Here is a 21,466-nt window from a genome sequence, read left to right on the forward strand (position 1 = left end):
CCTGGTTGTTCTTGCTAGGCAGACGCACCCATGGGCTAAGCGGACCAGCGCATAAATTGGTTGCACATTTCGCAACAGCCCTGAGGCGCGAAATCGCAGCATTGTGGAAGCAGCCAGATTTACCCACAATCACGAAAATTAGGAATAGAATGTGGTACGGGTGCCGGATGGAACAATTGACGAGTCTGGTTAATGACACCGGCACAAAATTTCTAAAAGTCTGGGCTCCGTGGCTGGCCCAATCTGATATCCCCGGGGTAGATGCCGCCACTATACTGCAATGATAGCCTGAGATGCATTCTCCTTTGAAGTGCCAGCACAGATATTAATGGGGAAGAGGACAGGTAGGGCTGACAAGAATTCACACTGCACTACTCATGGGCCTGGAACCCGAGGAGAATGCCTTCTTTGCCACGAAGCGAAGATCAAAAAGGATAACGAGTCCTGAGCTCTGCGTGCGGATCCCCCCCCTTCCTCCCCTTCCCCCCCTCCAAGTGTCGTTGTTGTATGTCATGTGAGTCACGTTGGTTCACACGCAAAAATAAGGGAAAGTGTGGGCAGAAATATAAGACAGTGTGTTGTTAGACTGTGTTGTACATGTACCATACACCCAATAAAAAAATTATTGTTGAAAAAAAAAGAAAAGAGGCGTCTAACAGGAGATATAACTATATACATATATATTCTGGGACAATACAAGGAGTTTTCAAAATAACTTTTCATCCCAAGGGCAGTACAAACAACTTTGGGTCAAAGGAGATTTCACCAGCAACAAAGGAAAGGGTTCTTTACAGTAAAGGCAGTTACAATGTGGAATTCAGGTGGCAGATACAATAGATATGTTAAAAAAGAACAAAAGTTGGATATCTTTTTAGAAAGGAATGGTATACAGAGATTTAACAAATAAGTAAATATGAGAAGGATGTTGATCCAGAGAGAAATCTGATTGCCAATATTTGGAGCCAGGAAGGAATTTATTTCTCCCCTTATGAGATATCATTAGATATGTCACTGGGGTTTTTTTTTGTTTGCCTTCCTCTGGATCAATATACTGTGAGTATAAATATAGTATAAAGTATCTGTCGTCTAAATTTAGCATAGGCTGAACTTGATGGATGTATTTCTTTTTTCAACCTCATCTACTGTGTAACTATCTGCAGATTTAGATGGCACTGCTGCAATGCATTTGAGGGACTGGATCTGCTGCTGCTGCAGGGCAGGTCCTCCACTGGAGAGGCTGGCAAAGCAATTTATTTACTCGTATTATTCACAAGGAGCAGCCCAAACTTAAGAATTGATTTAGATTGATTTCATGCTCAAATCATCTTAAAAACGGCTGTACACACGAGTGTGAGAAAGAGGGAACATAATATGAGCAAAGAAAATATACTAGAAAAATGTTGCCATTCTTCCAATTGTAGTAGAAAGAGCTGGTGTCTTAATCAGCTTCCTTTTAAAAATCAGGTTTCCAGACAGGCTTACTTGTTACAAACCACATACTGCGCCTCTACGTATGATGTGTCATGCTTACCTCTATCTTAATAGGAAAGAGTAAAGGGCTTCTCCACGTTTCTCCCCCACCTCTCCGAGCTGTACACGTGGAAGAGAAAAGGCTCCGATTGAACTGTTCAGATGTATGAAGGGTTCAAACAATGTATTTGAGCAATGCTTGTTTTAGAGAAGTCCTAGAATAAGAGGTCTGCTCTGAAGCTGGAGGGGGAAGGTTAAGGCAGGGGTGTGCAAACTGGGGGCTGCGCCCCCCAGGAGGGAGTGAGATTTTCTCGGGGGTGTGGTGCTTACAGAGGCCGCGTGCTCTTCCCGAAGGCATTTAAATTAAATGCCGGGGGAGCGGCGAAGACCTATGTAAGGTACGTTAGGCCGTGGTCCCAGTGTCACTGTAGCGCCCCGCGATCTGCGGTCTGTGAGAAGATGCAGGAGATTGCGACGCGCGGGGGGAGTGGCCATGACCTCATGCGGCTGGTTCGCACTCATCGGCTGAACTGACGGCGTGGCCACCCCTCAGTCACAAATTGTAATTCCAATGGCTTTGTGAAAAAGTGTAGTACAGCGCGGCTGCACATTCCGCGCAAAGGTGCATACTGGGCCCAGCCCCATTGAGGGGCGGTGTTTGTTCGCGCAGCGCACGACTCGGCGTGTGCGCTGTAGAAGGCACTGGGCCTGCGGCCTTACCTTGGCTCAGACGGCTTCTGGTGATGCGTCGCCATGGCAACGCGGCATCAAGTGACGTCAGAACGCCGGGGCCAAGGTAAGGAGGGGGCGCGCGAGCAAGGGGGGGGGGGAGCCGGCAGGGGGCGCACGGGAGAAATATTGCGCACCCCTGGGTTACGGGACCATGTGAGGAATTCGTGGATTAGTGTCTAACTCTAAACAGATGGTCTGGGTGAATTCAGAGAGAAAATGCAAACCGGTTGTGGGGATACTAGATATGAAGGAAACCGAAGGGACAAAGGGGATCTGTGGTTATACAGAGGGGATCTGTGGTTATACAGAGGGGATCTGTGGGTATACAGAGGGGATCTGTGGGTATACAGAGGGGATCTGTGGTTATACAGAGGGGATCTGTGGTTATACAGAGGGGATCTGTGGTTATACAGAGGGGATCTGTGGGTATACAGAGGGGATCTGTGGGTATACAGAGGGGATCTGTGGTTATACAGAGGGGATCTGTGGTTATACAGAGGGGAGAGAGCAGCAGTGCTAATCTTTCATCAAATTCTATTTCTAGTGGGGGAGACTGATTGATTCCCTCTTGTGGTATGAGATGTTGGGATACTGTAACAAGGCTAAATAATTAAAATATACTTTTAGCACTGATTTAAATAGCCTGGGTGGCACGCCTAATTCTGAGTGTCTCATTAACCCTGTGGGTGCCAGAAAAACACTGTATGATTGCCACCGGTCTTCCGTGAATTGGGGGTAGTGATCGCGTGGTGGCACCTGGCCCCGGTAACGTGAATGGAGGCGGAAAACAAGCACTGTGTGACATTGCCTGTCATAGGGATTTCTGCCGGGCCGGCCCTTAAGGCATCTCCTGGAGCACCCAAAGGGTTAATATCTGGGTCCACGCTGTGTCATCCCTTTTACAATATCCTGCAACCAACACTGCCATTGAATCCTACCGAAACGCTGATATTCTGCGCTGTGAAAGGGTGTTTGTGACATCTGGCGGGATAATGTGATCATCTATTTTACATATATGTACACCTCGTTCAGAAAAAGGGACCCGTTTTTGTTATTTTGGCATTTTATATATTTCTCACTCAATCCCCATGAAAATGTGCTCAATTGTAGGTCTGTTCTACAGATTAACACTGTATAAGAAGCACAATGTGCAGACAATCAACTGATAACTCAATTGATGTCACAGCATTATGAAAACAAGTACAAGATACGCTGCGGCAGGTCCATGTGCATTAAACAAGAAATAGGAGTTTTTCCTTCGTAGCTCGTGAATGTGTTAAATTCGTAATCTAATCTGAAACACTAAGGTTATTATAAAGTTTGAGTTTAGTGTGTTCAAAATATCTTCGTTCTGCTGAAACGCACGCCTGAGGACGAGAACGCCAGTATCTGTTTGCATAATCGATAGTGCGCTGATCCAGCGGCTCCCGCTCCTGAACGATACGTTGTTTTACTAATGACTTTTTTCAGTCCTCCTAGCGACCATTCTTTATCAGGAAACATGGGATGCCAGTATGTTTTGGACCATCGTTTTTGCTCTGTCAAGCACTTTATAACGTGCTTATCTTCTTCACTAAACGCCATTTTGTAACTATGCGCTTGATGAGGTCATCACGCCGTCACCAATTCCAAAGAATAATTATTAGATTATCAAATAATTTGTAACTATAATAATCTACTGCGACAGACCTAAAATTGCTCAAATTCTCATGAAATGTGGTGATTTTTCTGCAAGATACGAATATAAATAAAAGGAGGCCTGGTTTCCGTGCGTGTTAAAAATGGTGAGAACAGGCAATGTTCTGTTTTTATTAAAAAAAGCAAAAAAGTTAATTAAAGTACAGTGTTGACATTTTGGACTCAGGAGCCTTTCCCAAGACAAAGACACAGTGCACCAAACAAACCCTTTGTACCCTCCCCCCACCTTGCGTACAAAAAAGGGGACGGGGAAAGAATGCTGCCACTCACCACTGCCAGGGTTGCTAAGCAACCGTGGTAAATGGCCTGCTGGGACCTGCTATAGTGTCCCGGTATACAGACAAAGGTCGAAGGCGCCATTTAAATGCGGGAGAATCATCAAGGTGAAAATGAAAAACCAAAATGTGTCCTTTCCTTATTCAGATAGATAAAGCAATACTCAGCCCTCCAGAGGTGTTATTCAGGGCACGTGTGCCCGAATTGTGTAAGGATATGCGACAACGGCGCGGGAAACAGATCAAGCATATAACAATGTGAAACGGTGCTGCAAAACATGTCAGAAAGCAAGGGGCGTGCGGGGACATATAGAGCAATGTGCTGAGACGGGTCTGGCTCAACACTGCCTGTTAGTGGAAGCAGCAAAGCAGGTAAAATGTTGTAGGCACACTTACATGTCCCTGTAAAGGAGATAAAACTAATAGAACGCGACTCTTACGTATGACAAAGTGTAAAACACAATGCGTATTAATCAGCAAAAGGCTGAAATAGATCTGGCTCAACACGTCCTGTTACAGCAAACTGCAAAACATAGCTGAGTATGCCATACACATATATACATTGTATTGTATGTCTTTATTTGTATCGCACAATTAATGTACATAGCGCTTCACAGTAGTAATACACATGGTAATCATAAATAAAAAATAATAAATATAAATAACAGGTCATGGGAATAAGTGCTTCAGACAACCGTAACATTTAGGAAGAGGAGTCCCTGCTCCGAGGAGCTTACAGTCTAATTGGTAGGTAGGGAGAACGTACAGACACAGTAGGAGGGAATTTTGGTAAGTGCGTCTGCAGGGGGCCAAGCTTTAGGCCTCGGTCCCACTGCGCTCGTTGGCGCGGGCGGCAATGTAGCGAGTTCCCCACCAGCAGGGGAATCCTCGCGAGCCGGTCCCGGTCCCCACTGGCTGCACAGCTGACTACACGCTGTGGCGCGTCAGCCGCTGGAGACACCAGAGAATGGTGTTTCCTAGCGTTGACGCGTGACGTGTGTGGCTGTGAGCCAATGGGGAGGGGAGGCTTCGGGAGGAGGAGAGGCTTCGGGGAGCGGGGAGGAGTGTGGAGTGAAAGCAGGTGAGTACCTGTCTGTGTGTGTGTCCCTGTCTGTGTGTGTATGTGTGTGCCCGAGTGCGTGAGTGCCTGCCTCTGTCTGTGTGTGTGTGTGTGTGCGCGCGTGTGTGTATGAGTGCGTGAGTGCCTGCGCGTGTGTGCGCGCATGTGTGTATGAGTGCGTGAGTGCCTGCCTGTGTGTGCGCGCGTGTGTGTGTGTGTATGAGTGCGTGAGTGCCTGCCTGTGTGTGTGTGTGTGCGCGTGTGTGTGTATATGAATGAGTGCCTGCGTGTGTGTGTTTAAACTTACTTTCCAGCTCCAGCCCGAGTCCGTGGAGGGAGGGGGGGAGAGTAGCGGGTCCCTCCGCTCAAGCCACGCCCCCCCTCCCTGTCAAACCGCCCACCACCCGCCCACCTCCCGCTCCGGCTCCCGCTCCCTACAGACCGCATATCGCGGTCTGTGTATCTCAGCGCACCGCCTGTCAGCAGTGCGGGTGCGCTGACTCTGGGAGCGGGGCCTTAGCCTTATGTATCATGTGTCTAGTAATATCCACAGTGCTATTCATATGCTTCTTTAAGCAAGTGTGTCTTAAGGTGGGTCTTAAAGGTGGATAGAGAGGGTGCTAGTCGGTGGCCAACTTCAGTCTCCAAGGGCCACCACCAGGTCAGGTTTTAAGGATATCCCCACTCCGTCAAAGACTGAGCTACCTGTGCTGAAGCAGGGATATCCTTAAAACCTGACCTGCTGGTGGCCCTTGATGACTGGAGTTGGCCACCCCTGGCATAGGGAGTGAGATACAACTACGTGTTGAAGCAGGTCGGGCTCAACACTTCCCGTTACTGCAAGCTGCAAAAGGTAGCAAAGAATGTCCTGCACGTGTATGAATCTTGGTTAGAAAGATCACCGACCACAATGGTAGTCAAAAAAAAAATTATCCAAGTTTACAGACGTACCCCAAACTTAACCCGAAATCTACAAACACTAATGTAGGCTTTTGGTGACATGGGACTGATGGTGGCACTCCGTGTGGTCACGTCCATCCTGCGAGAATAGCGGATCAGTGTGTAACATACTGCATCTCTCTGTGGAGTGAAGCAAGTCCTCAGGTACAGAGTGTGGTGGGGTCAGTGAGCAGCCCATGTAATGTCCGGTGCTTGGGTGCCGAACATACTGCAGTGCTGCTCCCTGGCATGATGCGCCCCTAGTGGTGGACAAATCCGTTCAAGTGTTCCATACTATAAAAGTGGGGTAATCCGACGTATTAGGCAAAAATGGGTGTCCCACTAAAGCGCAAAGTACACAAAGATGTACATGGTTCACCAATGATGAAGCATCGCTCTATTTGAAACCTTAGGCAAAATTCTGTGTAAATACCCCTAAGGGCTATAAAGAAAGATACATTTATATAATCGTGCAGTTAACAACGCTGCATACCCGGTTGAGGGAAAGCAGCTGCATCATAAACCCATAATTTTCTACAAGCGGGGGTATCCGGAGCAACCCCGCTTACATGGGACAGGTGGGGGGAGGGTACAGCTCTGCAAGGCACCTCATATGCAGCCTATGAAAGAAAAACATGATTATAGAATCGCTATATATTCACCGAGACCGTTACATGCTCGATGTCAGACACAGAGCCACACTATGGCCAGGAACGGTAACATAGGTATTCCCTTAATCCTCCGGGGGACCAAAAAACGAATCTCGTTTTAATAGGAGTTTGCATTGGTTACCATCCTGTTTGAGTGGTGGTTTGTGATCAATAATGCGATGTCAAAGCCTACTATGACTTAGTACGTTTGAGCAAACGGGAAATTGATCTTCACAATCACCTACACCGGGCGCGTCGAACTCAGATTAGCTTGGGGGGCAATTCTTAAATCCGACTGCAAGACTCGGGCCGCATAGGACAAAATAAATGACATAGTCACTAACCTAAGCGTACACTTTTCTCATAAAAAATGTAACCGTCGCTGGTATGTCTCTCCCCCATCCACATCCCCATCCCCATCGCCTCTCCCCATCTCTTCTCCATTCTCTCTCCATCCATCCATCCTCTCTCCCCCCCTCCCCCTCTCTCCCTCTCTCTCCATCCCCATCTAAAGAAGAAGAAACAGAATGGCCCTGAGAGGGAGGGGGTGGAGGAGGAGACAGAGAGTCAGACTACGCTCTCTGACACAATGACACTATCTCTCTCTCTCTCTCTCTCTCTATCTCTGACACACACTCCCGCTCATCCTCTTTCCCATCCTTTCCCCCCTCCCCCACAATACACACACTGCCCCCCCTCCCCCATAATACACACACACACTGCGCCCTCCCACCCCCACAATACACACACAGTGCCCCCTCCCCCACAATACACATACTTCCCCTCCAACACAAAAACCCCCACCCCTACAATACACCCTCCACCACCAAAAAACCCTATCCCCACAAAACGCCTCTCCCCATAAACCCCCCTTCCCTGTAATAACGCCCTCCCACACCTTACCTTGGGGGGTGTGGGGCCTGCGTGGACCCTACTGTGGGGTGCGGAGGCGCGCACAAGCGAGATGTGAGAGGAGGATCAGCGGGGTGCAGAAGCACGCACGAGCGGGGGCAGAGGACCAGCGGGGGGGGGAGTGGAGCACCAGCAGGGGTCACCCCACGTACACTACCCTGCCATTGAATCCTGCGGAACGCTGATATTCTGCGCTGTAGGAGGATATGTTTGTGACATCTGGCGGGACAATGTCATGAGCTCCATTCAATTTCGGTTTTAATCCCCATGAACATTTGCACAGTTGTAGGCCTGTTATGTAGATTAACACCAGGGGAGGGTTGCCCACACTGGGCCTCCGCATGCCCGCCGTGGGCCGGTGCTGCGCTATGTATCGCGGTTGCACAGGCCCCGCGCTCTTCCCCACAACAAGGAAAATGATTGCCGGGGCAGAGCGCGGGGCCTCTGTTGACACTTACTTTTTCTCGAGCGGCCGTGCTCCATCGTCATCATGACAACGCAGCGTCCTGTGACATCACAAGACGCCGCTGGAGGAGGGACAGCAGGTAAGTGAAATGCCCCGGGCACCATTTCAACTCCAATCTGCCCCTGATTAACACTATATAAGAAGCACAATGTAGACAATCAACTGATGTTAACTAAATTGATGCCACTGTATTATGACAACGAGGGCCAGATCCGCAGCGGGAGCTTCATGTTCATTAAACGAGAAATAGGAGTTTTTCTTTCGTAGCTTGTACATTTCTTACATTGTACTTGAGAGGAGACAGGGGACATCTGTCCCGGTCCTGACGGCGAAGTGGTGCCAACCTCTGATATCGGCTGCTTCTTGGGGCCCCGTCTGCCAAGATGGACCACCCCCTTCCGCTCCACAGGTAGGGCCCCGGGGGGACAGAATTATAGTGGATGGGAGAGAAAGGGGGGGTGTAAGGAAAGGGGGGACAGAGAGAGAGAGAAAAGGGCGGCAAGAGAGGAGAGGGAGAGGTGGGAGCAAGAGAGTGGGGGAGAGGGAGGAAGGAGAGGGTTATTTATTCTGTTTTATTTCATTTTAATCAAGAACAAAAGTTAACCTGCAATTTGTATCCCAAACACAGGTCCCACCGAAATACAAAAGATTCACAAATACAGGTAACAGTTACAGGATTGTTTTGCCTTGGGCTCTATAAATGATGAGATGGGGAGCAGGGTGGGGAGCGGGGTGGGAGCGGGATGGGGAGCCGGGTGGGAGCGGGGTGGGGAGCGGGGGGGAGCGGGGTGGGGAGCGGGGTGGGAGCGGGGTGGGGAGCGGGGTGGGGAGCAGGGGGGGGAGCAGGGGGGGAGCAGGGGGGGAGCGGGATGGGGAGCGGGGTGGGGAGCGGGGTGGGAGCGGGGTGGGGAGCGGGGTGGGTGGAAAGGAAGGGGGCATAGTTGATGGAACTTGCCCGGGTGCAAATATACCTAGTTCCGCCTCTGACTATACAGCATACTGTATACGGAGCAGGGTGTATATATCACTAGGCAGTATGTATCAGTATACGGAGCAGGGTGTATATATCACTAGGCAGTATGTATCAGTATACGGAGCAGGGTGTATATATCACTAGGCAGTATGTATCAGTATACAGATCAGGGTGTATATATCACTAGGCAGTATGTATCAGTATACAGATCAGGGTGTATATATCACTAGGCAGTATGTATCAGTATACAGAGCAGGGTGTATATATCACTAGGCAGTATGTATCAGTATACAGAGCAGGGTGTATATATCACTAGGCAGTATGTATCAGTATACAGAGCAGGGTGTATATATCACTAGGCAGTATGTATCAGTATACAGAGCAGGGTGTATATATCACTAGGCAGTATGTATCAGTATACAGATCAGGGTGTATATATCACTAGGCAGTATGTATCAGTATACAGAGCAGGGTGTATATATCACTAGGCAGTATGTATCAGTATACAGATCAGGGTGTATATATCACTAGGCAGTATGTATCAGTATACAGAGCAGGGTGTATATATCACTAGGCAGTATGTATCAGTATACAGAGCAGGGTGTATATATCACTAGGCAGTATGTATCAGTATACAGAGCAGGGTGTATATATCACTAGGCAGTATGTATCAGTATACAGATCAGGGTGTATATATCACTAGGCAGTATGTATCAGTATACAGAGCAGGGTGTATATATCACTAGGCAGTATGTATCAGTATACAGATCAGGGTGTATATATCACTAGGCAGTATGTATCAGTATACAGGTCAGGGTGTATAGCAGAATGTCAAGCGATATATTGTGTATATGGCTCTGTTCTCACTGATCTCCCATGTCCCATCTGATTCCCCCACCTCTGACCCCTCCCCCCTCCTCTCTGACCTCCCCCCTCCCATCCTTGTCCTCTGCGGTCCCCCTCACCTGTCTGACCTTTATTTAAAGGTCATGCCTGCGGTCGGCTCTATATTAAGACGCTGCCCTTCAGACGCTCACATTCCTCAGGGAGGCCAAGAATAGTGACAGAGACCTGAGAGGAGGTCACCGTCCTATTCTGACATGGACAGCAGAGGAGGAATAACGGAGCAACGCTCTGCAGCGGGGGAGATGTTAATGCTGCGATACTCTGCGGGTGGAGGGAGTTAATGATGCGATGTTCTGCGGCGGTGGGGTTTGATGCTGCAATACACTGCATGTTGGCAGGAGTTTATGCTGCAATGTTCTGCGGGTGGCGGGGGTTTATGATGTGAAGCTCTGCGGGTGGCGGGGGTTTATGGTGCGATGCTCTGCGGGTGGCGGGGGTTTATGGTGCGATGCTCTGCAGATGGCAGAGGTTTATGATGCAATAATCATCCCAAAACAAACTGTTTTTAAACACTGACATAACTGTAACAATGGGATTTGGGACTAAGATTAAATTTCTAAAGCTACCAACAACAGTTACAGATCAGAACTAACTCTAACACCGGTCTGGACATATGGTTTGACTCCCATTTAACATTTGGGTTGAACATTGATACCCTGACATGCAAAGCCTATGCCAAACTAGGTGTACTTTATAGGAACAAATCCTCCCTAAGCCAGCTGGTCAGAGAGCATATTGCACAGCAGATGCCAATTATAGACTATGGGGGCACAGTATATGGTACAGCACCCCAAACCCACAATGTAACTACAACACACATCACTGCGAAATGCTCCATGATCTAGATTGGCTTTCCCTTGAGTTCAGGCGCAAAGTACAATTTTCCTGTCTTGCCTTCAAATACTTTCTGGCTTTACTACCCACCAATCTGAGCAAGCTCCTCACCCCTACCACACCCAGCACTTGTCACGCAGGATCTGGCTCCAAAAGACTGTTTACGGTCCCAAGGATCAACAAAGTAGTCCTCCTCCTCCTCCTCCCCTCACACCTGGAACTCCCTACCTGAGGCTCTCACAGCCGCCACCAGGCTAAGTTCCGTGACTGTTACATACGCCCCAATTCATGTTATCTCTAACTGTGCATGAAATGTCTGTGAAGTGAATGTATAACCTCTGTTCACTTCATGTAACCATGTATTTGTCATCATGGCTCCGTGCCCAGGACAAGCTTGAAACGGGAGGTAACTCTCAATGTACTACTTCCTGGTAAAACATTTGATAAATAAACTGCTCTGCAGCTGGGGAGGGGTTAATACTGCAACGCTCTGCTTTGATTAGTGGGAGACATGTATTATTATTGGAGCCCTGCAGAGCATCATTCTATTAACCCCTCCCCTGCCAGACTCTGGCTCCATGCAGTTAAGGAAGCATTTTAAAATGGCCACCCCCTGTTTCTGGCCTGTGATTTGGCAGCGAACCAGGGGTGGGGACTTTCATGTCACATAGACGTGTGTGACATCACCAGCCCATGGAGGAGGGGCTATACATCATCAGGGGGAGGGGCCAGCTCTGTCACAGACGGCACGTTCCAGAAGGCACGTTTCAGTCAGAAGTCTCATAACGTGGAACACAGCATGAGTGAGAGCGCAGCTCGCAGAGCATTGTGAGGCCTGCAATGCACTGCGGAGCGATGTACAGTAAATGTGTGCGGAACAGTGTATATATTTGTGACCAGAACAATGTATATATCTGTGTGCAGAAGTGTATGCATTTGTCCATATAAATATCAGTGTGCAGAGCAGTGTATAAATTGCATAAGCGACAGAGAAGCCCAATGCCACATCCAATATGACAAAAATACACAGTAAAAACACAGTTCTGTGTGTTTGTTTTTATAAATTGCATAAACCTGTCTGGGGACAGTGTGTCTTGCCTTGTGTTGCCTACATTTATTTATATGTGTGTGTGCACAGAGCAGCATATATTTATCTGTATACAGAGCAATGTATATATCTGCAGAGTAATATATATATCTGTGTACGGAGCAGTGTCTGTGTGATATACGCAGAACGATACATAATATATAGATGCAGAACAGTGTGTGTAATATACGCAGATGTGTGTGCATGCTATACGCAGTGCAATAGGTGTGATATAAGCAGGCACACACAAAAGTGGGTCCATTTATGTCACACAACCTCAGAAAGCTCTGTACCGCAGCACAGTGTAGAGCCTAGCAGAGCACAGTGCATAGTGAGGTCATCGGGTGTCACCAAATCACAGTGGAGAGCTCATGGGAACTGAGAGTAATCTGTGACGTCACATTGTCAGCTATTGATCAGTATTAATTGGTGTATATATATAAATGTGTGTGTAGTATGTTAGCACGTTCATCTATCCATATACGCCACTCATTGTATGAATACATACATATATACATATAAAAAAATACTTAGTTAAGTAATAAAAAAATATATATAAATATATGTATAAAACGGAAATAGCCGTGTTATTCCAGTTGCGATAGTGCAGAATAAATGAGTTCTTAAGTATTAGGTGATAATATATATATATAAAACAAATGAGGTATACTAATATATAGTGATTTAATGACTTGCGGGCTATGTTATATACCGATGCGGTATATCTGCTTATCACAATATGCGTGGCTATATTTATATTGATAAGTACGTATTTCTGTATACACTCCTCAGTCATTGCTACCCGCGCGCGGCTCTTCGGAGAGTTACGGCAGCACGTAGCCCCCACAGCAGTGGCAGAGGGGGGTGTGCAGTGTGCCTGCAGTGATTGGTCAGTGGCTGTTGGTGGGCGGGACGTTCGGTTTGCATCAGGAGCGGTATATAAAGGGGGGTCCGCACTCTCCCAGTCACTCTGCAGCAGGAGCCGAAGAAGGACACACACAGCAGACAGGTGAGTGGGCGGGGCTGTGCAGGGCGGGAATGGGCACAGGTGGGAGTGGGAGAATCTGAGGAGGGGGGCAGAATCTGAGGAGGGGGGGGGGAGAATCTGAGGAGGGGGGGGGGAGAATCTGAGGAGGGGGGGGGGAGAATCTGAGGAGGGGGGGGAGAGAATCTGAGGAGGGGGGGGAGAGAATCTGAGGAGGGGGGGGAGAGAATCTGAGGAGGGGGGGGAGAGAATCTGAGGAGGGGGGGGAGAGAATCTGAGGAGGGTTGAGGGCAGCGGAGGATTCTGCAGAGACTGAGTGCCGGTGTGGTATGTGCGTTTCTGTCCCTCAAAGCATTGGGCTGGATGGAGCTGAATGTTTCTGGGCTCTGCACTGATTCTCTCCCTGCGCGGTTGGGAAGGGGGCAGTGTAGCAGGGGGGCGTATCTGGTGTATCCTACTGTGGTTGCAGACTGTATAATGCTGTTGCGGGTGTGGTGGCTGGGGGAGGGGACTCACCTGGGGTATCTTACTCTGATTCTGTCCCACATTTTCAGGAACTGACCCAACTGGCAACATGGTGAAAATTGGAGTTAATGGGTGAGCTATAAGTGTCCACGGAGGGGTTAATGGAGCAATGCTCTGCAGGGGGCACGAGGTCTTATGGACAAGGTCTCAAAATAAGTGCTGCGTGTTAACTGCTTCCCTGCCAGAGACCTGCCAGCCTGTGCTCTCCCCTCCCTGGGATGTGCAGGGTGCTGCTGCTTCTCTGCCAGAGACCTGCCAGCCTGTGCTCTCCCCTCCCTGGGATGTGCAGGGTGCTGCTGCTTCTCTGCCAGAGACCTGCCAGCCTGTGCTCTCCCCTCCCTGGGATGTGCAGGGTGCTGCTGCTTCTCTGCCAGAGACCTGCCAGCCTGTGCTCTCCCCTCCCTGGGATGTGCAGTGTGGTGGTGCTGCTGCTTCTTCCTTCCTCCCCTGCTGCTGCTGCAGCAACTAGAGGACATTTCAAGGTCACTGCAGCTGTCCCTGTCACGTAGGGGGGGGGGGGGGAGGCAGAACTCCTCCCTGTCTCTTGGCTGTCTGCCTTTTAAAAGGGGCAACTTTTTGTACAGGGGGGGCTGTGATACTGTATATAGAGGGGTACTGTGTATAACCCTTACTATAGTGTTGGGTTGTTCCTGGTTAGTGACTGCTACTTACTATTACCACAAGTAATTGCACACACACTCAGGATGCTGACTCACATCCTGCACGTAGACCCAGCATGCTGGGGACTGACTCCATTCCCTCAACACATCCCCTGCAGCGGTTCATTTTAACGAGCAGGTTATTTCCCCTGATCACACCTCGCTCCTTTTATTCTGCTTGGAAGAGTGGGCTGCTGTGAGGATGTAACTATTGCTTTTATACAGGGCATAGTGTCTGGGCTGCAGAGCATGTCACGTATTCTGTGGCCTCTGTGTGCGGAGATCTTTATACCCTGGTCACTGCCAGGTTTCTGCTATCAGTACTGTTACATTGCATCTCTGGCTATGCACAAGGCGCTTATATTTAGCATTCTCCAGATTACGCTTTTACGGATCGTATTCCCTGGTCCCAGATGCATTCTGCGTGCCCTTGCGCTCCCTCTGTAGTAAAGTAGGTCATCTAATTATAGATGCTTGCTGGTCGCTAAAGAACTCAAACTGCCCCTGTACTGTTGCAGGTGGGGGTCATTGTTCTGAGCTCAAAGTTTTGGGTACCCATGCCCTCTGAGAGCAGGGTGACACTCCCTGTGCGGTATCCACTAATCCTTACTGTGGTGTTCACTGTAGCATGGCTGGTGTATTGCCATGTATAATGCCCTCCATCATTCCTGCCCTTTTATCTGCCCCCTACGCCTGGTTTCCAGTCTCCCCCTTTCCTGCTCATTTCCCTCTATCACAAGGGCAGAGATCACTCCTGTTTGTCCTGTCATATCTTGTACACTCAGCCGTGCACTTTGCCCTATGGGCAGAAAGGGAGAGGTTTGCTGTAGCATGTGGTGACCGGCAGAGCACTGCTCCTGCAGGAGGTACTTGGAAGCAACATGGAGGGGTGGGGGAGGTGGGGGTCTGCATTGTGTTGGCTTAGACAGATGCTGAAGGGGTATTGTTTGGGGTCCTTGTAATAACACCCTCCCCTGTGTTGTCTTTGGGCCTCTGGGTTGCATTCAGAATTTGTATAAACTGTCCTGGGCAAGTCTCTGGATTTCCCTCCCCCTCCCTCCCATCACTTTCATGGCTGTTCCAGGAACGTGCAGAGAAGGGACAGAGCATTCCAGATTACATACAAATTGCACACAGGGGTAACAGTCCAAAAACATACATGACACATTGCACTCTAGTACAGTGCAGTATGGCTCTTAAACTGTGGTGAATAAAAAATGTATTTTGGTGTGTGTGTATATAATAAGGGTGTCTGTCTCCTCCAGATTTGGCCGTATTGGGCGCCTGGTGACCCGTGCTGCCTTCAACTCTGGCAAGGTTCAGGTTGTGGCCATTAATGACCCCTTCATTGATCTGGAGTATATGGTGAGTGGCCCTTTCACCCACCCACTTCCTATGGCTGGGATTTGTACCACCACTGCAGTATTGGGGGTGACGCTAGTTCCTATCTCCTTCCCCTCCCAGGTTTACATGTTCAAATATGACTCCACCCACGGACGCTTCAAGGGAACCGTGAAAGCTGAGAAAGGGAAGCTGGTCATTAATGACCAACCAATCACCGTCTTCCAGGAGTGAGTGGGCTTCATTAAATGGGCAAATCAAAGATGGTGGCTTTATGATGCGCAGCACCTTGCAGGGATCATCCTGCACCTAATGAATGACTAGTACTAATCAGCTGACATAACCTCTTCCCTGCCTCTGGGGCTGTATATAGGGCCATTTATAAAGGAGTGGTTCAGTTGGATGCAGCACCTTCCTGCCCTCCAGATTGTAAAATGTGGTGCCCCTGTTGTGACTAATTCCTCTCCCTTCCCAACAGACGTGACCCCAGCAACATTAAATGGGGAGATGCCGGTGCTGATTATGTGGTGGAGTCTACAGGTGTCTTCACCACCATAGAGAAGGCATCTGTAAGTATTGGGGGCTGCCCCTCAAACTGTGACATAGCCCCCCACGCTGTGCTTCCCCCACCTCTATCTCTGGGGCAGGGCTGTCTGTTCCCACTTGTCACTGTTTTGCACCTCACTCCTGTTCTGTGCTCCCCAGCTTCATCTGAAGGGAGGTGCTAAGCGTGTTATCATCTCTGCCCCCTCTGCGGACGCTCCGATGTTTGTCATGGGTGTGAACCATGAGAAATATGACAATTCCCTGAAAGTAGTCAGGTAACTGGTGTAGTGGCTATTTTAAGTAACCTCACAGGGACCAAAAAATAGCTGGGGTGGGATTCTACATGGAATATACAGTAGGCATTCATGTGCCAATACATAGTCTACAGTGCATATGCACACGGGTTCACAGGTGGGTTATTAACATGTAACTACCACTTCCTGCACCCTGACGGATGTGGTTTGGGAGAGTTGTGGGATGTTTATCTTGTCTGACTCATCTCTGCTCCCTCAGTAACGCCTCCTGCACCACAAACTGCCTGGCTCCCCTGGCGAAGGTAGTCAATGACAACTTTCACATCGTGGAGGCACTGATGGTGAGTATCGGGGACTCCCACCCAACAATCCTGCTGTTGGCCACTATATATATAATGATCCCAGCCCTTCCAGCTATTGGAACCCCACGGGGGCTATAGGCTGAACATCTAAGGTGGTAACATTGCAGCATCCCAGCACTTGGCTCACTTTCAGTTCAGTGGAGCTTTCATGCATAGCCCTGTATAGACCCCCCCCCCTGCGTGTGCGCCCCCCCATGTATTGCAAGGAGGGGCTAACCCTGTGCTCCAATCTCTCTTCCCCAGACCACTGTCCACGCTTACACTGCCACCCAGAAGACTGTGGATGGACCCTCTGGCAAACTGTGGCGTGACGGGAGAGGCGCCCATCAAAATATCATCCCTGCATCAACTGGAGCAGCAAAGGCTGTGGGCAAAGTCATCCCAGAGCTAAATGGGTGAGACACTGTGCTAATGCAGGGCCCTGTAATAGGACCGATGTAACTGCTGGTAATGTGGTGCTGGAGAGGCCTGCATCCCTCTAGAAACATGTCCTGACCCTGCTCCCCTTTCTCACAGGAAGCTGACTGGCATGGCCTTCCGTGTTCCCACTCCAAACGTGTCTGTCGTGGACCTGACCTGCCGCCTGGAGAAGCCTGTAAGTGGGGGAGAGAAGGGTGGGCGCAGTATATGATTACGTTGGCAATACGTGTGTATATAAATTTAAAAAAATCTCTGTGGGGCTTGATGTGTATTTAGGAGCACTTCCTCTAACACCCTTCCCCTTACCAGGCCAAATATGATGACATTAAGGCTGTGGTTAAGGCTGCAGCAGAAGGACCAATGAAAGGAATCCTGGGTTACACAGAGGAACAGGTGAGATGGGGGCAGTGGGTGATCAAATGTCTAGCACCCTTCTGGGGAGGAGGGTTTACATGTGTGGGCTGACACATCTCCTGAAGACTTGGTGTCCCCCTTGTTATGGGGGGGGGGGGGTTATAATGGGGAAATGCCACCTTGCCCTAATCCTGACTGTCTCATTAGGTTGTCTCCACTGACTTTAACGGGGATATTCGCTCATCCATCTTTGATGCTGGTGCAGGAATTGCTCTGAATGATCACTTTGTGAAGCTGGTGTGCTGGTAAGGAGGGAACTTGCATGGAGGGATGTGTACAGGGTGGGGGAGGAGTGGGGAGCAGTCAAGTCTGCCAGGAAGGAAGGTGCTTGGGTTTTGGTACCTGGATGCTCTTGTGGGGGTTGTTGTCATAACCCAAACAGTACACTAATGAGCTTTTTATCATCTCGCAGGTATGATAACGAGTTCGGTTACAGCCACCGTGTGGTGGACCTGATCTGTCACATGGCCTCCAAGGAGTGAAAGCACAGCCTGCTGCAATTACATCTGCCCTGTCACCCAGTGTCCCCTCTCCTGTTACCTGTAGGGGACCCATGTTGCCCTCACTAGTTTCCTGTTTGTTTGTGTCACTGCTGCGTAGTAATAAATAAAACAACTTGTGAAACATCATGTCTGTACTGTTACTTTAAACTGACTCGGGGATCTCCCCTTCTCTCCCCCAGTGGGATCCTTTCCCCCTCTCCTGTCAGATCAAATGCTCACGTAGGTAACAGCCGCTGGCTTCTCTGGCACAGGTTTAGTACTGTGGGGTTAACTGGTTCCCGGCCTCTTTAAAAGGGGTTCCTTGTAACTTCCATGTCACTTAAAATAGTTACCAATACAGAAGTATTAGTAAAGTCATCTTATCTCAGACGTGCTATTAGATGGTTTGGGTGCCTTAGATTTTAACAATAAAATTATAGGGTTACTTAACCCAGCGGTGTGCAAACTGGGGTGCATGCCACGCTTGCCCAGCTTCCATGACAACACAGCATCAAATGACATGGGGCCATGTGATGTAACATGAGTGACCCTGTTGCCATGGAAACAGTGTCAAACGATGCTGTGGGTCACGATGTCACATGCCCCAAAGTGTCATTTGATGCTGCGCAGGAAGTTTGCGTACCCCTGCCTTAACTAAAAGTTAAAACGCTGGCTTTACAGGGACACTGGTTAAGTGAGGAGCTGGGCACCCCAGGGTGTGGTTCTTAAGACCCAATCCGTCCAGTACAGCCATCCCTGTGGAGTTCCCACTGCTCCTAGCAATTGCACCGTCTGAGTAATCGGGGGCAGTTGCTGAGAATTTTTTATTTTTTTTGTCCTGGAGGTTAAATTGGCCATTGTATTGTATGTCTTAATTTATATAGCGCCATAAATGTACATAGCGCTTCACAGTAGTAATCTTTATCATATAAATAACAGGTCATGGGAATAAGTGCTTCAGACATACTGTAAAAGTAACATTAAGGAAGGAGTCCCTGCTCCGAGGAGCTTACAATCTAATTGGTAGTTAGGGAGAACGTACAGAGACAGTAGGAGGGAATACTAGTAAGTGCGTCTGCAGGGGGCCAAGCTTTATGTGTCGTGTCCATGATTATGCAGTGCTACTCTAATGCTTCTTTAAGCAGATGTGTCTTAAGGTGAGTCTTAAAGGTGGATAGAGAGGGTGCTAGTCGGGTACTGAGGGGAAGGGCATTCCAGAGGTGCGGGGCAGAAAGTGAGAAAGGTTTAAGGCGGGAGAGAGCTTTAGGTACAAATGGGGTAGAAAGAAGACATCCTTGAGAAGAACGCAAGAGTCGGGATGGTGCATAGCGAGAAATTAGGGCTGAGATGTAAGGAGGGGCAGAAGAATGTAAAGCTTTAAAAGTGAGCAGGAGAATTGAGTGTGAGATACGTGATTTAATCGGAAGCCAGGAGAGGGATTTCAGGAGGGGAGACACGGAGACAAATTTAGGAAAGAGTAGAGTGATTCTGGCAGCAGCGTTTAGGATAGATTGTAGGGGAGACAGGTGAGGCAGGAAGGCCGGACAGCAGGAGGTTGCAGTAATCGAGACGTGAGAGAATGAGGGCCTGAGTCAGAGTTTTAGCAGTTGAGTAACAGAGGAAAGGGCGTATCTTTGTGATATTGCGGAGGAAAAAGCGACAAGTTTTAGAAACGTTTTGAATATGAGAGGAGAATGAGAGTGAGGAATCAAGTGTAACCCCTAGGCAGCGTGCTTGGGCTACTGGGTGAATGATCGTATTTCCAATAGCAATGTGGAAGGAGGTAGTAGGGCCAGGTTTGGGAGGAAGTATAAGGAGCTCTGTTTTTGCCATGTTAAGTTTCAGTCGGCGGATGGCCATCCAGGATGATATTCCAGAGAGGCATTCAGAAACTTTGGTCTGTATAGCAGGTGTAAGGTCAGGGGTTGAAAGGTAAATGTGTGTCGTCAGCATAGAGGTGATATTTAAACCCCAAAGATGTGATTAGGTCCACCTAGAGAGAGTGTGTAGAGAGAAAAGAGAAGGGGTCCCAGGACAGAGCCCTGGGGTACCCCCACAGAGAGATCAATAGAGGAGGAGGAGGTGTTAGCAGAAGAGACACTGAAGGTACGATGGGAGAGGTAAGAGGAGATCCAGGATAAAGCTTTGTTCCGAATACCAAGAGTATGGAGAATGTGAAGGAGAAGAGGGTGGTCCACGGTGTCGAATGCTGCAGAGAGGTCGAGTAATATGAGCAGAGTGTAATGACCTCTGTCTTTGGCAGCGTGGAGGTCATCAGTTATTTTAGTGAGGGCTGTTTCAGTAGAGTGAGCAGTGCGGGAAGCCAGATTGTAGAGGGTCTAGGACAGAATAGGTGTTGAGAAAGTGTAGCAATCGAGAGAATACAAGACGTTCAAGGAGTTTGGAGGCAGACAGGTCGATAGTTAGAAGGACAGGTAGGGTCAAGCTTGCTGTTTTTGAGTAATGGTATGACTGTTGCATGCTTGAAGGATGATGGAAAGGTACCAGAGTAGAGGGAAGAGTTAAAGATCTGTGTGAGCATAGGGATTATAGAAGGAGCAAGAGGTTGGCGTTCATATGCAGGTTGCGATGCTAGCAACATTAATTCCGCACATTATCAGAATGAGCATAGTTTGGATTTTTGTGGTGCTGCTTTGAAATGGAAACGTGTAAATATTTCTGTGGTCAAGTAAATCTGAAGCCAATGAACAAGTCTGGTTTCCCTTGTTGGGGTGAGGGATTTACGATCCCTAATCAAACTTTTGAAGTGAAACTTCTTTAGTGGCACCTATTCTGATGGAGTAAAACGGGAGAGTTGGGGGCGAAATGTGAAACGGAAGTGACGTCACGGCTCCCCCGCGTCTACGGCGCCTGCTCCTAACAGTCGCCGCTCCCCCCCACACACCCGCTGTGACATGCTGCCCACACACCTGCTGCCGTAACGGCCGCCGTTACCCCCACACGTCAGCTGCCATGGGTATAGCAAGATGGCTGCTGCAGAGCTTCCGGTGCTAGTGTGAAAGGTGTAGCAAGAAGGCAGGCGCGGGGATTTTAAATCAGACTCAGTGAGCCGCTGCTCAGCCTCTCTCCTCCCTCCGCTTCCCTGTGTCCCGCTGACTGAGCGCCGCCGGGGCCGGAGGAGGAGGAGAGGAGCCCAGGGATCATGGAGGGTAACCGGGAGGAAGCAGAGCGGTGTGTCGCTGACATGCCGAATTGCCGATGGACAGGAAGGGAAGAGGGAGGAGGGAAGGAGGGAGTGGTGAGATCGGACCCGGCAACGATGTCCACATTAAAGGATATCAAAGGAAGAATAGGCTGGGGAGAGGGACATCACATTGAAAACATCACAGTCCTAGTGATTGTGTGTGTGTGCAGCGAGTAGCAGGACAGGGCAGAAGTGGATGTGCATTCCCTGCCCTTGCAGCCAGCCGTTCAGTGCCTGTGTGTGTGTATGAATAAGGTACAGTCAGTGTCAG

At 49.1% G+C, this 21,466-nt stretch overlaps 1 protein-coding gene and 1 long non-coding RNA gene across 2 annotated transcripts; both read left to right on the plus strand.

The window, feature by feature from the left end:
- The first annotated feature begins 7,334 nt into the window (after positions 1–7,334).
- Positions 7,335–10,463, plus strand: LOC142501991 (uncharacterized). Its single transcript, XR_012803618.1, has 3 exons — positions 7,335–8,611; positions 8,831–8,864; positions 10,162–10,463. It is a non-coding gene; the product is annotated as an uncharacterized LOC142501991 (long non-coding RNA).
- A 2,432-nt stretch (positions 10,464–12,895) lies between these two features.
- On the plus strand, positions 12,896–18,137 carry GAPDH (glyceraldehyde-3-phosphate dehydrogenase). The gene is made up of 12 exons (XM_075612680.1): positions 12,896–13,011; positions 13,542–13,584; positions 15,437–15,536; positions 15,636–15,742; positions 15,991–16,081; positions 16,218–16,333; positions 16,572–16,653; positions 16,918–17,069; positions 17,191–17,269; positions 17,404–17,487; positions 17,656–17,753; positions 17,921–18,137. Exons 2-12 carry the CDS (start codon positions 13,562–13,564, stop codon positions 17,988–17,990), a joined length of 1,002 nt encoding a protein of 333 aa, XP_075468795.1. The 5' UTR covers positions 12,896–13,011; positions 13,542–13,561; the 3' UTR covers positions 17,991–18,137.
- The last annotated feature ends 3,329 nt before the right edge of the window (positions 18,138–21,466 follow it).

The sequence above is a fragment of the Ascaphus truei genome, chromosome 8 (genome assembly GCF_040206685.1).
Source record: "Ascaphus truei isolate aAscTru1 chromosome 8, aAscTru1.hap1, whole genome shotgun sequence".
Taxonomy (NCBI): Eukaryota; Metazoa; Chordata; class Amphibia; order Anura; family Ascaphidae; genus Ascaphus; species Ascaphus truei.